At 50.8% G+C, this 10738-nt stretch overlaps 3 protein-coding genes across 3 annotated transcripts; 2 read left to right on the top strand and 1 right to left on the bottom strand.

The window, feature by feature from the left end:
- The first annotated feature begins 909 nt into the window (after positions 1 to 909).
- Positions 910 to 1420, top strand: BJX68DRAFT_194610 (uncharacterized protein). Its single transcript, XM_071037452.1, has one exon. It carries the CDS (start codon positions 1003 to 1005, stop codon positions 1303 to 1305), a length of 303 nt encoding a protein of 100 aa, XP_070902844.1. The 5' UTR covers positions 910 to 1002; the 3' UTR covers positions 1306 to 1420.
- Positions 1421 to 3700: 2280 nt separating this feature from the next.
- Positions 3701 to 8379, top strand: BJX68DRAFT_194614 (putative cell division control protein Cdc25). The gene is made up of 3 exons (XM_071037453.1): positions 3701 to 7297; positions 7651 to 7918; positions 8178 to 8379. The coding sequence occupies exons 1-2, from the start codon at positions 4139 to 4141 to the stop codon at positions 7660 to 7662; spliced, it is 3171 nt and encodes a 1056-aa protein (XP_070902843.1). The 5' UTR covers positions 3701 to 4138; the 3' UTR covers positions 7663 to 7918; positions 8178 to 8379.
- A 1008-nt stretch (positions 8380 to 9387) lies between these two features.
- BJX68DRAFT_229865 (Mov34/MPN/PAD-1 family protein) lies at positions 9388 to 10714 on the bottom strand. The gene is made up of 2 exons (XM_071039114.1): positions 10526 to 10714; positions 9388 to 10457 (listed from the first exon to the last, which is right to left on the bottom strand). Exons 1-2 carry the CDS (start codon positions 10548 to 10550, stop codon positions 9481 to 9483), a joined length of 1002 nt encoding a protein of 333 aa, XP_070902842.1. The 5' UTR covers positions 10551 to 10714; the 3' UTR covers positions 9388 to 9480.
- Between the last annotated feature and the right edge of the window lie 24 nt (positions 10715 to 10738).

The raw sequence follows: 10738 nt of genomic DNA, 5'->3' as shown, positions 1-10738 counted from the left end.
CTGCTTGCTAGGGGCTAAGCGAGTGGCCGAGTGCAATCATTGGATGCATATTTACGCTCGATCGTAGTCCCTAAGAAGCAGAGGAACTATAAATGCCCGAGAGAGGGATATAAATCGAGGCACAACATCATTGTATATTGTGTTGACCGAACGGAGGGCATCAGACTACGGGTTGCTATCGTAGAGCAGCCTCCTATCGTATCTTTAGCCATTGACCCCGGATGTGGTCGTTCACTGACGTATGGAATTTGTACGATGGAGTTTGGTTGCCTTCTACATGTATCTGCGTGTCGAGAGCTGAATACAGGCAGCCCGAAAAGAGGCAATGCGCATCTGGTGGAATGGGATCTGATGTGAGTTGGTCAGTAAAGTATGGCTATTCTATCGTGGGGCTTGGTGGAATAGGAAGGTATGTAGAAACGTCGTCCTGAATGCTGGTTGGAGTCTGAAGATGGAGAATAAGAGAGGAATAAATTGGCATGATGGTTAATCGTATGCGGGCCCTTCTATGATGTATGGGTAGGTAGCACGGCATTATAGCACCATTGGTATGACCTTCTTGACCAGCCCGGCTAAACATACCTCGGAAATATGAAAATGCAGTAAAATCGTTCGAGTGTCGAGGATCGTCGGATAGCTGACCTGAACTCGGGCTGATTTGGACGTGACCGGTACATACAGAACGCTACACGCTCTCATGTGGTATCGAGTGGAGACCGACTGGACTGGCTGTGGGACTATTTGGCATCAAAGTAAGCGAGGATGAAGCTGTGAGAAGCGAAATGTGCTGTTCAGCTCGCAAGAGGTCTAAGATTTATGGCCTATGGATGCATGATAGCGGTAAAGTCACGATTAGTTGGAGACTGACAACGCAGAGTCGGTCGGACAATGATTGAAGTCGGTGCTCACCTGGGGGTTATTGGATAGGACTAGTCGCTCTGCTTTTCTGGAAGAAGCGACACTTACCGACCAGATTAGTGAATGATATGTTGATTATGAACGATGAGAATGCCCCCCCCAAGAGGCGTCTGGAGTATACATATCCAGCTTTATCTCGTTTGTGTGTCTATCGTAAGTAGCGTTTCGACCACGACTGTCGTTAGGTCTAATTTTACCCCCCTCGGACGTCTTGATCACTTCGGCTATGAGATCCGCCTCGAGATATACTTTCGGGTGGAAAAGTTAAACGCAGAGAAAGTGCTGGTTGGAGAGCCCATGGCTGGAACACCCAAGCTCTCTGGGAGGCTGTGCCTTGAACGGAATGGAAGGCATGTCTCTCAGCAGGAAAGTGGAATTGCTGGATAGCCTTGATCAAGGAGATTGTAGACCTGATAATGTGACATAAGGTAGAACGCCCTTCTATGGCTGACCGAACGAGCATTGGAATCATATCACCGATGAGTGATGATGGTAAATGTCTTACTTCGCTTCAGATAACCCAGAGCATGTAGTCACATTATTATAGGCGAGATTGTCCGGCTGTAAAATATCGACTCGCCCTAGGCATGCTGACTCCAAACCTTGCTGTAGTCTTATGTTGAAATCGCACGACGTATGGAAATGGAGGAACAAGGGATTGGCATGTCCAATAACAGTGATTTCGTCTAATAACTGTATAGGGCATGAGCTCAAGTGTGATGCTGGTCGAAGAGGTGCATTGATCGATGGTACTCCGTACTTCCGACTTGAAGTCAGGGCTCAGGCTGGGCCAGAATTGTGATAAACGAGGTCACCTGGTGCCTGGACTTTGAGCAGCTGTTGTACTGCAAGGGGCTTAGAAGCCTTGTCCATTCTGGCCACATAGAACTGTTCAGAGCAGAATAAGGTTGGTGGGCGCGTCTCTGAAGTTGAGCGTGAGTGCCTTTATTGATAGTAGTACCGAGGAACCGTGAAGGTCTGAAACAACTTGGAACCAAGGCTTGGATGTCCACCAATGATTTTTTTTACTGCCGCTACATGAAACTCGACAGGGCCATTGGTGGTTAAGACTCAAGGAAACCGTAATACTGATTTCGAGGGATGGCGGAAATCAGACCTCTGATCGGTCTCAATTATTTCTCGATGCGATTGGTCACACTGAATATCAGGAATTATCGAGCTTACCCTGCGGGCAAAGGATGAATATTCAGCCAATCCAAACTGGATGATGCGAGGGAATTGATGGCTTCAAGGAGATAATCAACGGGACAGGGATGATATTCCTGGTGAGGCGCTTTGGGATCTTGTCTGCATCTGGTCGGTCATCGGTAACTAGTGGCCTGACATGGAGGGCCGTGGTTTGTAAGCTCGAACGAAATTCGAACGGAGAGTCTAAATCAAGATGAAAGTGAATACTCCATAGGTGGAGCTTGGGCTTTGTCGAGTCGTCGGCTTGATGGAAATAATATGGAGACATGGCAGGTATTGTTTGTTGTATGGGAAATGGGATGGCTTATGAGTGGGTAAAGGACAATTTGACACACAGACGCACAGAAATCTGACAGTTCCGCGGTGATGGACCTGCATCGACCTTCCTGCGGATCCCTCCGCCCTCAGTGTCTGGCATCTGCATGTGAGCAAACCGGCCTCGATAAGGACACTCAGATTTAGATATCTCGGGCCTATGAAAAGAATATTAATCTTAATCTCCCTGCTCGCGCCCTGACACTTTTTGATATTGACGTCGCATCACGATTATTGGCATCGCGTCGCGGGATATCCTTGGGAAGTCTGTTGGGAGGGTCGCGGTCTCACGGCTGCTTTCCCCACCCTTGGGTCTAGGCAGGATCGCTATCCAAGCAATAATCCTGGAAAGAAAAGTACGCATGTATGGGGTAACTCCTCGCCATTACTAGCACATACTCCGTATGCTCGAGTTCCGAAGGGTGCCAAACGGGTCAGGATCAGCATCTGGATGGAGAAGAGACAAGACATGGCGCTCTGAAAAGGATCATTCAACCCAGTTTGGCTGGACTCTGGAGACAGTCGAGACTCGGCCGACTCAGATGGAACCAACTGTCTTCACGACTGTTCAAACTTCAGGAACATTTCAAGGTGCGGAGAACCTGTGTCATGATATGCCGCGGATTCTCACTAGCGACGAATGAGAGTAAGCTTGGTTAATCAATCTTGAATAGTACTGAGTAGTTGCTGCTCACCAACAACTGTCATGCTACTAGTATTTGTTCGTCTGGAAAATTCCCGGCTTTCGAGGCTCTTGGTCCTAACGGTTGGAACTTGGAACCCTCGTTCGCGCTGGGAAGACATGGATATCCTCCGTTTCCTCCGTTTTGGTCAGACAGATCTATAATTGCCCGATCTCGACTCTGTGTGGGTAGGGCTCGCACTGGGGCTGGGAGAGCACTGTTCAATCGGAGCCCGAGACTCGAGTGTACGTAAGTCCTGGCCCATGCATTATTGTCGGAAGACGCAGCACTCCTAGCAAGGTCTCTGGCGAGAGGCGGCGGCAATTCAGGTTCAGGGCGGTTTTGAGGGGTCTTTCGTACCTCCTAGACTTTCAGTGGCGAAAATGCAAGATCCCTGAAGCTGATGAATTCCAGTAAGCAGCTTGGACTTTGCCAACTCGAAGTTGCTGTGGTCAGACTTGTTGGAAGTTTACCGGGGCGTAAGAATCGTATTGTATCGTCACGCAGCGCCCGCCTGGCACTCTGGGCAGTCAGTCCCAGTCCCACCAAAGTAAGTGCCTCATCCGCTCCCAGTCCAGTCCAGTGAGGAGCAGAGCCGGCGAGTGGGTAGATTCCCTGGTTGCTGGAGACTCTCCCCTAAAACCCTCAGCTCCTGACTCTCCCTCCCATCTCTGTCTATCGCTCGCCGCCCTCTCTGACTCCTACTTCTGTCCTTCCTTCCCTTCGCGAGGATATTGATCGCTTATCGCCCCTTGCCATCTTCCTACGCACGCCGTAGGAGCCGCTCCAACCCATTCTCAGCCGCCGCTGGCGCACCTTGACTCCTCCCCGTTTACCGCCCCTCCTCCCTCAAAACACCTCGACGGTCGGTTGCCTGCCTCGTCATGAGCAACGCCCTTCGTTGAGCTCGTCCCGCCATTAGCATCAAGGGGCGTAGCGGTCCCAGATTGTTCTAAAGACACGATTCACTCCCCTTCCCCTCGCTTTAGCCAATCGCTACGTACCGCCGTCCGATGTACGGAACCCGCGTCTTCGACCCATTGGCTGTTGACCCGGGATCAGCGCCGATGAACAAGACGAAAGCTTTTGTGACCACTTTCGAATACACTGAGAAGCCGATGGCTACCTCTATGGCCGCTCCCCGAAGCCGGAGTCGCGGGGGCAGTCTGTCATTTTCGCAGAGAGACGTCGTTACCGACAGTTCGCCTAAGCGTCACATATCCCCCATGAAGACACCAAGCCCGGAGCCCGCGCCTGCGTTGTTTGTCCGGGCCATGTATGATTATGATGCCGATGATCACACTAGTCTGAGCTTTCGCCGAGGGGATATTATTCAAGTCCTCAATCAGCTCGAGACCGGTTGGTGGGACGGCGTCATCAACGGAAATGTACGGGGCTGGTTCCCTAGTAATTACTGCGCTGTGATTACGGACCTGCGGGAAGTTGAAGACCAGGTAACACACGTTCATGAGGATGGAGATATCAGCGCGGATTCGGGTGCTGGCGAAGACCTTGAGGACGAGCACGATGATGAGATTAACTCTCCTGCCAATACCCGTGATTCACACCCCATCCTGCCCATTGAAGGCATGGACCCTCCAAAGGAACAAGAGGAGGCGGCTTTCTGGATTCCTCAAGCGACCCCGGATGGTCGTCTATTCTATTTTAACACCCTCACTGGCTATAGCACAATGGAGCTTCCATTCGAAAACCCATCCGCCAACGAGAACGGCCCATACGATCGAAATAACTTCTTTGTGCCTGATCAGACTCGACCACCGCCGGAGATGATGGCTCGCGGCTTTGAGCGTGATGAAGACGACTATGATGGTTCCGCATCGGAGGCGGAAGGCGAGTCTCTCATGCTGGCTTCGCACGACTCCATGTCCCGGAGACGCCAATCGTTCATTGACGGCGTGTCTCCTGCGACATCCATGGATTCTCTGCATCCACCGTCTGCTACCAAATCCATAAATGAGGGGAAGGGCCCTAACATGCGGAATCCCCACCAGCTCTACGACTCTGCAGCTGCAGGTAGCAACACGTCAATATCGGAGCCAATGCACAGACCCTCTACCTCATCCGGCATCTCTCAACATTTCATTGACGAACCTACCTCGACGCCCATTACTTGGCCTTTGCTTGTGGACAACATGTCCCAGGCTGTTGAGAGTTATCGCCAGACGCTGTTGAGCGGCGATCGCGCAGAATATGTGAGAAAAGCCGAAGATATATCTGACCACCTACGCATGCTTCTGGCTGCCGGTTCTGATACTACCGATAACCACTCGGGAAATCCTTCCATAATATCTACCAACAAGCCATTATATCAACATTTCAGAGACATGATGTCTAAATTCTCCAAGCTGGTCCTTTCGTCGCATATGGCTGCGGCCGACTGGCCGAGCGTAGATGCCGTCAACAAGTGCCTCCAAGAAGCGGATGGTGTCATGCAGGGAGTTTACGGTTACGTTGAAGTCGCAAGACAGCAACGTGGCGAATATATCCGTCGGGTTGTACCAGGGTTTTTGATGGGAAGCTATTCGGGCGGTTTTTGGCAGAACAATGGTGTTTCTCTCAACGACTCTGGACCTACCTCGTTCTTGAACCAGGATAGTGGTGATTTGCGACCAGAGCCAACTGTTCCCCTTGAGCCTAACGTATTGGACCACATCGATGTTCTCCGAAGGTCCTTTGTTGGAGCCATTCGTCGATTGGAGGAACGCTTGACACTCAACCAGAAGAAAATAGTTACCGTTGCAGAGCACGAGGAAATTGGTGAAGCGATTGCCGGAGCTGCTGTCAAGGTCGTTGAACAGTTCCGCCCATGGGTTTCAGCGGTTGAGTCAATCAACCTGGGACCCCTTGGAACCAGCTTCCAAAACCCCCAACTAGTGGATTTTAGCTTGCAGAAGCAGCGCGTCTACGACGCGATAGCTGACTTTGTTGTCAGCTGTCAAGCTGTTTCCGCGCCCCTTGGTGACGAGTGGGCGGAACTACGTGGCGACTCGCTTGATGATCGCTTAAATGCCATCCGAGGTGTTGCCAGACAGCTTGAGAACTACGTTTCTCAAATTGGCTTCTCCCTCTCACTCCTCCTTGAGCAGGTTCCGGATCCTAACGCCCCCCGCAGTGAAAGTCGTGTTGGTGGCGAGAGTGCGGCATTTACAGGCTTGCATAGCCGCACCGACTCACGAGCGACTGAAACCATCGGGGTACCGTCCGCATATCCTCTTGAGAACTCTACAGAAAAGGTGCGACGCAACATGGACAAAGCCCAGAGGTTCTTCGGACAGGCTCCGCCCGCCGCAATCACGAGAGAACCTATTCGAGATTTGGCCCGTGAACCAGAAGAGACGCCGTGGTTCTTGAAGATGGATCACGAAGGCGAAGTGTTCTATGACACTAAAACTGATGTGCCAGCCCTGAAGTGTGGAACACTGGCTGGGTTGGTGGAACATTTGACCCGTCACGACAAGCCTGACCCGTCTTTCAACAGCACTTTCCTCCTCACCTATCGCTCTTTTACGACAGCGGCAGAGCTCTTTGAGATGATCATGCAGCGCTTCAATATTCAGCCCCCATTCGGCCTGAATGCTGATGAAATGCAGATGTGGGTTGACAGGAAGCAGAAACCCATTCGGTTCCGCGTGGTCAATATTCTGAAGACTTGGTTTGAGAACTATTGGATGGAGCCAAACGACGAGTCGCATATGCAACTACTTGAACGCGCTCATTCTTTTACCAAGGATTCAATCGCCACGACTAAGACCCCCGGTTCGTCTCAGTTGTTGACCGTTATTGAGCAGCGTCTCCGGGGTCAGGATACCACAGTCAAACGACTAGTACCTACGCAAGCAACTCCCGCGCCGACTCCCATCATCCCGAAGAACATGAAGAAGCTGAAGTTCCTGGACATTGACCCTACGGAGTTTGCACGCCAGCTGACCATCATTGAATCACGGCTATATTCTAAGATTCGACCTACAGAATGTTTGAATAAAACGTGGCAGAAGAAGGTTGGGCCGGATGAGCCCGAACCGGCTGCTAATGTGAAGGCCTTGATCCTGCACTCGAACCAGCTCACCAACTGGGTTGCCGAGATGATCCTCAACCAAAGCGATGTTAAGAAGAGAGTGGTTGTGATCAAACATTTCGTCAATGTCGCAGATGTATGTTTCATTGAGCCGCCTTCATCCAGGGTTTCACTGCTAATGACTATTAGAAATGTCGGGCGTTGAATAATTACTCTACACTAACCTCTATCATTTCTGCCCTTGGAACTGCGCCCATTCACCGACTTGGTCGTACCTGGGCTCAAGTCAGTGGACGGACATCTGCAATCTTGGAACAGATGCGCAGACTCATGGCTAGCACGAAGAATTTCGGCGAATACCGCGAAGCGTTGCATCTTGCAAACCCGCCCTGCATTCCCTTCTTCGGTAAGAACCTATTATTGGTCTCAACTTTGGCAGACATTCAAGGAAGTGCAAGGTTCTTTGTAACGAACTAACATATTTTGCAGGTGTGTACTTGACAGACTTGACATTCATCGAAGATGGTATCCCATCCCTCACGCCGTCCGAGCTGATCAACTTCAACAAACGCACCAAAACCGCCGAAGTTATTCGCGACATTCAACAATACCAGAATTCACCGTACCTTCTGACGCCGGTTTCCGAATTACAGGATTACATCCTTAGTTACTTGCAGAGTGCAGGCGACGTGCACGACATGTACGAACGAAGCCTGGAAGTGGAGCCGCGAGAACGAGAAGACGAGAAAATTGCGAGGTACGCTGCCGGTGGCAGAGATATGAGTGCCCTGACCCTTGCAACCCTAGTCATGTCATCGCGTTGATTGCACATGCTTCCCCTGATCCCCTCGACCCTTGTTCTCCCGCCCCCCAGTCCCTCTTATCGCTCCCAAATTTGTGTCTCGAATCTATTTTCTTGGCGATACCCACTCCTTTTCTGTTGCCCTCAAAGAGACCGGTCTATCGAGGATCTTGGAATGATTTGAAGACTAACGAAATGTTTTTTTATTACGTAGACTGCTTTCTGAATCGGGATTCCTGTAAGGCGCCAAACTCCGGTTTGCGTGACACGGGGCGACCCTGTCGACTTTGACTGGATGAGAACGTGCCAGACGTTGGAAAGCCGAAAATGGGCTCGAAAACATGATCAGCCTATCAGCTTCCTCAGAGATTGTCGATGTCGTCTCAGAGCATTTCTCCAAGTTGAAGCACTGCAACCTTGCGCATAGGGCGGCTTCCAAAGAACATTCCGTCAATCAATTGCACGGCCTGGATCGGGTTGTTCCACTCTTTTGCACCAACAGGGCGTATCTGCTAGGTGGATCCTAGATCGACGCCATCGCCACACCGTCACCTCGTTGCTACGCCAAGTGGGCGACTTGAGCCACGTGCTTGACCTGTCACTTGCTGATCGTGTGACGCGACGCTCCAAGTTCTCACCCAAGAGCTTCCTTCTTGCTCAGCTTCCTTCACGAAGATCGATCCTTCCCCTTATCCCACCTCCTCGCTTGGGTATTGGAGATTTCACCATACAATGTTGTACATTCTCTCACCACCACCATCTCACCCACGGTCATGCGCTCCTTTCAAAGACCTCAACCATGTCTGAACGCGATCTAGCGATTCCTTTGCCCCTCCATCCTATCACCAACCCCGACGGCTCCAAAAGGTCCTTTTGATATGCTTAGACCTATTTTCTTTCTGGATATATTCACGTCCCAAGTGGCTGATGTATACTAGGCCGATTTTACTTGTAAAATCTTCCTCCTTGCCGCTTCCCTTATCTTTCTCTCTCTTTCCCAGCCAGGGCTCCCTTTTACCCTCATCTGATGATGCGTCGCAGCACCAGCAATTGTCTCTTTCTCATGTTTGGATAATGATTGTTATGACGCAGGATACCTAGCGCCTTACGTGCGCTGTCTTTTGTCCCAAAGCTTATGATTTTGTTTGTGTTATCTCGATTCTCTGTTACATATACGTTACCTCACATATGTCGTCGTTCATAATACTGAATCGGTGGATCTTTATTTTTTCCTTACTGTTACTATACACTACAGCGAGGTACACAGTTCCGGGACACAACATACTTTGTCTGGGAATTCCGAGGTCTAGCAGAAGCTCCGAGTTTTCTTAGCTTATTTCATGAATCTAGAACGACGCATGCACGCCACTTCCGAGACACGTGTACGGTAGATTTCGAGAAGTAGCCGTCCACCGTCATGTTTACTAACTTAGCAATGGAAGTTGAGATTCATCATAACATGGTTCCATTCGGCTATAAAATGTTGCCTTTCATTATTGTGGGGTCCAAATACATAGCTATTTCACTTTTGCCGTCGACTCTTCGCCGACATTCTGGAAAAGCTGCATCTTCACCTCGGCTGCCAGCAGCCCCTTTACTTCCTCAGACACAATCCGCTGACTGTCTCGTGCTATTTTATCAAGCTGTTGGTCTTTGGCCTGGCCCAAGCCGCTGCCCCGGGAGCCTTCCATGCCTCGGGTTGCCCGGCGGACTTTTTGGCTGAGATCGAGCATCTGCTTGCTTCCATAATCGCGGGTAGTGAACAGAGGGCTTTGGCTAAGCGTGGTGACCCAGTACTTATTCCATAGACGATCGAGGATTTCTGTGTCTAGGGAACTTTTGAAGGTCGTCACTTCGAGCGGATAGTACTGGCCGGCGTGCGCTCCGAAGTCTTCAGCCTTGTAAAGGGGTACCGTCTGGAACTCCTCCTCTTCTTGCTCCGATTTTGGCGGCACGTAGTCCTTTGGGTATGTCCGAAATGCACCAATGTCTACCTTACCTGCCGATATGGTTCGGTCGGGGTCAACGACGACGGCAACGAATGCCCCGCCGAGTTGCTGCATGTCTTGCGTCGTGACATCAATGCCTGATAGCCAGCAGCCGTACCCGGGGTGACTGTGATACCATCCCACCGCATTCTCCATGCGTCCTGCGTCGCGACATGCCTGGAGATATGAAACCATGTACTCGTTCGCTTCATCCTGGGCGTTCACGCGGGTTTCTGTGCCCTCGACGGGGAGACGGAAGGCGTCTGTTACGACGAATGTCTCTGGGAGGATGTAGCCTTGCATTAGGCCCATGACTTCGAGGGAGCCACCGGATCGAGCGTGCATGACCATTTTCAGAAGAGCGACGGCGGAGATGCGGACATGTTTAAAGTAGTGAGGGTCTTTCTGCCACGGCCGGGCGTTGCTGAGGGCTTTGTGGGTTTCTTCATCGTATTGATAGAGGGCATCTCGCTGAGGGTCGATCAAAGTGATAGCATTCTCAATCTCTGTGGTAGAGAATAAGATATTAGGTCAGTCTTGTATTAACTGCGGGGAGGATCTTTGTGGTACTGACCCCAGGAATCTCGAGCAGCTTCCATGGTGTGAGAGGTGGGGAAGGAAAATGCGCAGTCCGAAAGGCTAGGGGAAGCGATCTGATGAGGCTACTCGACAGGGCTTTAGGCTGAGTTCAACGGGTGGATTGAGGAAGATGGCAAAGTAGCCCTTGGGGAAACTTATGAGATAAGGTAATGAATTAGTGGAGACTTCAAGCTTTGTGCTGTCAATG

This window comes from Aspergillus pseudodeflectus, assembly GCF_044049435.1.
Source record: "Aspergillus pseudodeflectus strain CBS 756.74 chromosome Unknown BJX68scaffold_7, whole genome shotgun sequence".
Classification (NCBI taxonomy): domain Eukaryota; kingdom Fungi; phylum Ascomycota; class Eurotiomycetes; order Eurotiales; family Aspergillaceae; genus Aspergillus; species Aspergillus pseudodeflectus.
Note: the sequence above shows the minus strand (reverse complement) of the source record. Positions and strands in the feature narration are given on the sequence as shown.

Bases quoted from the DNA above. Each gene is read 5' to 3' on its own strand.
- BJX68DRAFT_194610 (XM_071037452.1), top strand. From the start codon at position 1,003: ATGAGAATGCCCCCCCCAAGAGGCGTCTGGAGTATACATATCCAGCTT.
- BJX68DRAFT_229865 (XM_071039114.1), bottom strand. From the start codon at position 10,550: ATGGAAGCTGCTCGAGATTCCTGGG. The intron at 10,458-10,525 runs GTCAGTACCACA...TCTCTACCACAG, and splicing joins AGCTGCTCGAGATTCCTGGG to AGATTGAGAATGCTATCACT.
- BJX68DRAFT_194614 (XM_071037453.1), top strand. From the start codon at position 4,139: ATGTACGGAACCCGCGTCTTCGACCCATTGGCTGTTGACCCGGGATCA.